This window comes from Oryctolagus cuniculus, chromosome 7, assembly GCF_051225735.1.
Source record: "Oryctolagus cuniculus isolate XC-2025 breed Fujian yellow rabbit chromosome 7, ASM5122573v1, whole genome shotgun sequence".
NCBI lineage: Eukaryota > Metazoa > Chordata > Mammalia > Lagomorpha > Leporidae > Oryctolagus > Oryctolagus cuniculus.
In genome coordinates, this window is record NC_142873.1 from 26,506,343 (window position 1) to 26,508,944 (window position 2,602).

Consider the following 2,602-nt stretch of genomic DNA (forward strand, 5'->3'; position numbering starts at 1 on the left):
TCATCGCGGAGGTTGCGGCGGACCCGGAAGTGCTCGTCCGCAGTCTCACCCCGGCGCCCCGGATGGGGAAGGAGGCGGGCGGCCGCCCTCCCCCGGCCGTGCAGCCCTAGGAACTCGTGGGCAGGTGGGTCCCCCGTGGGCTGTAGTTTCCCGGCCTCCTCCTCCTCTGTCGTCCTTTGCTAGCGCAAGGCTAGCTGAGGGGCGGCGGCGGGCAGGGGAGGCCCGGAGGGCGAGTGGGGCGCCCCTGGGGACACCCTGCCCTGCGGTACGCTAGCCCACCCTGGTCCAGCCTGACCCTGCTGGCGTGCCTTGCACTTTTCCAGGCCGTGGACCGGCAGCCGTGAGATGCTTGGGTTGGGGGCCGTGCTGCAGTGAGGGGGGCTCACAGGGTGTCGGGCTTGCGAAGCAAAACCTATGGTGGTCTTCATGGAAGAAATAAGGTCGGGCAGTAAGAACTTTTTCTCAGATTTGCTGGATGCCCTTGGAATTTCTGACTCTTCCTTTTCCCTTTGTGAAAAAAGATGATTATTTCCTTTGCTCTTCACCAGCGTGTCCTTGTTCTAAGGAGGATGATAGCTATTAAGGGATGTTAAGCTCAGTTAATGGATGAAGAATCCTTAGGTCCTTTGAGTCCTTGGTTTTGGCTTATATAAACCATAGAACTCATGCCTTTCCTTGTGCAGTTTATTATTGTGTTTATACCAGTAGCTTAAAAAAAACATGCTTTGGGGAATTCAGTAGAAACTGGATTCTGTCCTTAGGAGTTTGCGTAAATTCCAGATGCAGACATGCTGTGTCCCCTTTGTGAATGCCTGAGTTACCAGTTTAGAGGGAGCTCAGGTCTAAGGCACACACGTTGGGATTAGACTTGGTTTGAATACTTATTCCATTACTTACCAGTCTGTTAACTTGAGCCAAAGATACATCAGAGCTTTTTTTTTTTTTTTTTTAACTAAAGTAGAACTAATGCTAACATGTAAGGTTGTGAAGATTAAAAGTGCATAAGGCACTAAGTGCATAAGGCACTGAGTGCATAGTAGGCATTCAGTAATTGAAGCTAACAGATAATTATTATTCAAAGTATTACACTTTAAAATATGAATAGTTTTAATGTTCCATATTATAAGTGGCAACCACATACGTTTTATTGAGACTTAGTCAACCGAATTGGTTTAGCTTTGCAACTTGTATAGATTCACAGTCTCTCCTTTTCCAGGAACTTGGCTGTGTTTTCCTGCCTCAGAGAACCAGTTCATCTTTGCAGACCTAGCCTGGGTTGCTGCCTTTGAAAACAAGGAAAGGTCGGTAGAATATCAGCCACAGCGCAGCATGGAATTTCCAGAGAGGTCTTACTTCAAAACTTCATAAAGAGCAAGAACACATGGACTTCTGCAAGGGAGATTGAACTGGCCTGAGTGAAGGAGAGGATAATGTGTGCCCAACCTGTAACTAACACCAAGGAGGTCAGGTGGCAGAAGGTCTTATATGAGCGACAGCCTTTCCCTGATAACTACGTGGACCGGAGGTTCCTGGAAGAGCTCCGGAAAAATATCTATGCCCGGAAATACCAATACTGGGCTGTGGTATTTGAGTCCAGTGTTGTGGTACAGCAGCTCTGCAGTGTCTGTGTTTTTGTGGTTATTTGGTGGTATATGGATGAGGGTCTTCTGGCACCTCACTGGCTTTTTGGGACTGGCCTGGCTTCTTCATTGATTGGGTACGTTTTGTTCGATCTCATTGATGGAGGTGAAGGGCGGAAGAAGAGTGGGCGGACCCGGTGGGCTGACCTGAAGAGTGCTCTGGTTTTCATTACTTTCACTTACGGTTTTTCACCAGTGCTAAAGACCCTTACAGAATCTGTCAGCACTGACACCATCTATGCCATGTCTGTTTTCATGCTCTTAGGCCACCTCATCTTCTTCGATTATGGTGCCAATGCTGCCATTGTGTCCAGCACACTGTCCTTGAACATGGCCATCTTCGCTTCTGTCTGCCTAGCCTCACGCCTTCCCCGGTCCCTGCATGCCTTCATCATGGTGACATTTGCCATCCAGATTTTTGCCCTGTGGCCCATGTTGCAGAAGAAACTGAAGGCACGTACTCCCCGCAGTTATGTGGGGGTCACACTGCTTTTTGCATTTTCAGCCTTGGGAGGCCTGCTGTCCATTAGTGTTGTGGGAGCCATACTCTTTGCCCTTCTGCTGATTTCCATCTCGTGTCTCTGCCCTTTCTACCTCATTCGCCTGCAGCTTTTTAAGGAAAATATTCATGGGCCTTGGGATGAAGCTGAAATCAAAGAAGACTTGTCCAGGTTCCTCAGCTAACTCGGGGACCGTTATCATATTGTTAAAGCAAGCTAACAGACTAGCCTTCTAACACATACAAAATTTGAAGGAAGAATGCCATTCTGGAAGCAGCAGACTGATGTAAGAGAACAGAGGTCAAAAGAAAAACAGAAGCAAAAGCATGGTGGTGAGAGTACTTGTCCTTTGTGTTATTTTGTGGGTGAAAAAGCTTCCTTCAGCCCTCTTGAATGATTGCCTCTCATTTACTATTCACTGTAACAAATGAAGTGATGTTTTATTAAAAAAATAACAACACA

At 47.6% G+C, this 2,602-nt stretch overlaps 1 protein-coding gene across 5 annotated transcripts; it reads left to right on the forward strand.

The window, feature by feature from the left end:
• Nucleotides 1-55: 55 nt before the first annotated feature.
• PIGC (phosphatidylinositol glycan anchor biosynthesis class C) lies at nt 56-2,602 on the forward strand. Of its 5 annotated transcripts, XR_016210403.1 has the most exons (4): nt 56-124; nt 1,217-1,717; nt 1,906-2,093; nt 2,250-2,602. XR_016210403.1 is itself a non-coding variant. In XM_070077355.2 (3 exons), exons 2-3 carry the CDS (start codon nt 1,431-1,433, stop codon nt 2,322-2,324), a joined length of 738 nt encoding a protein of 245 aa, XP_069933456.1. In that variant the 5' UTR covers nt 56-440; nt 1,217-1,430; the 3' UTR covers nt 2,325-2,602. The 5 variants fall into 5 exon arrangements, 4 of the variants coding, with proteins under 4 accessions (XP_069933456.1, XP_008262283.1, XP_069933455.1 ...); XM_070077355.2 differs by having other exon boundaries at nt 56-440; nt 1,217-2,093; XM_008264061.5 differs by having other exon boundaries at nt 1,217-2,093.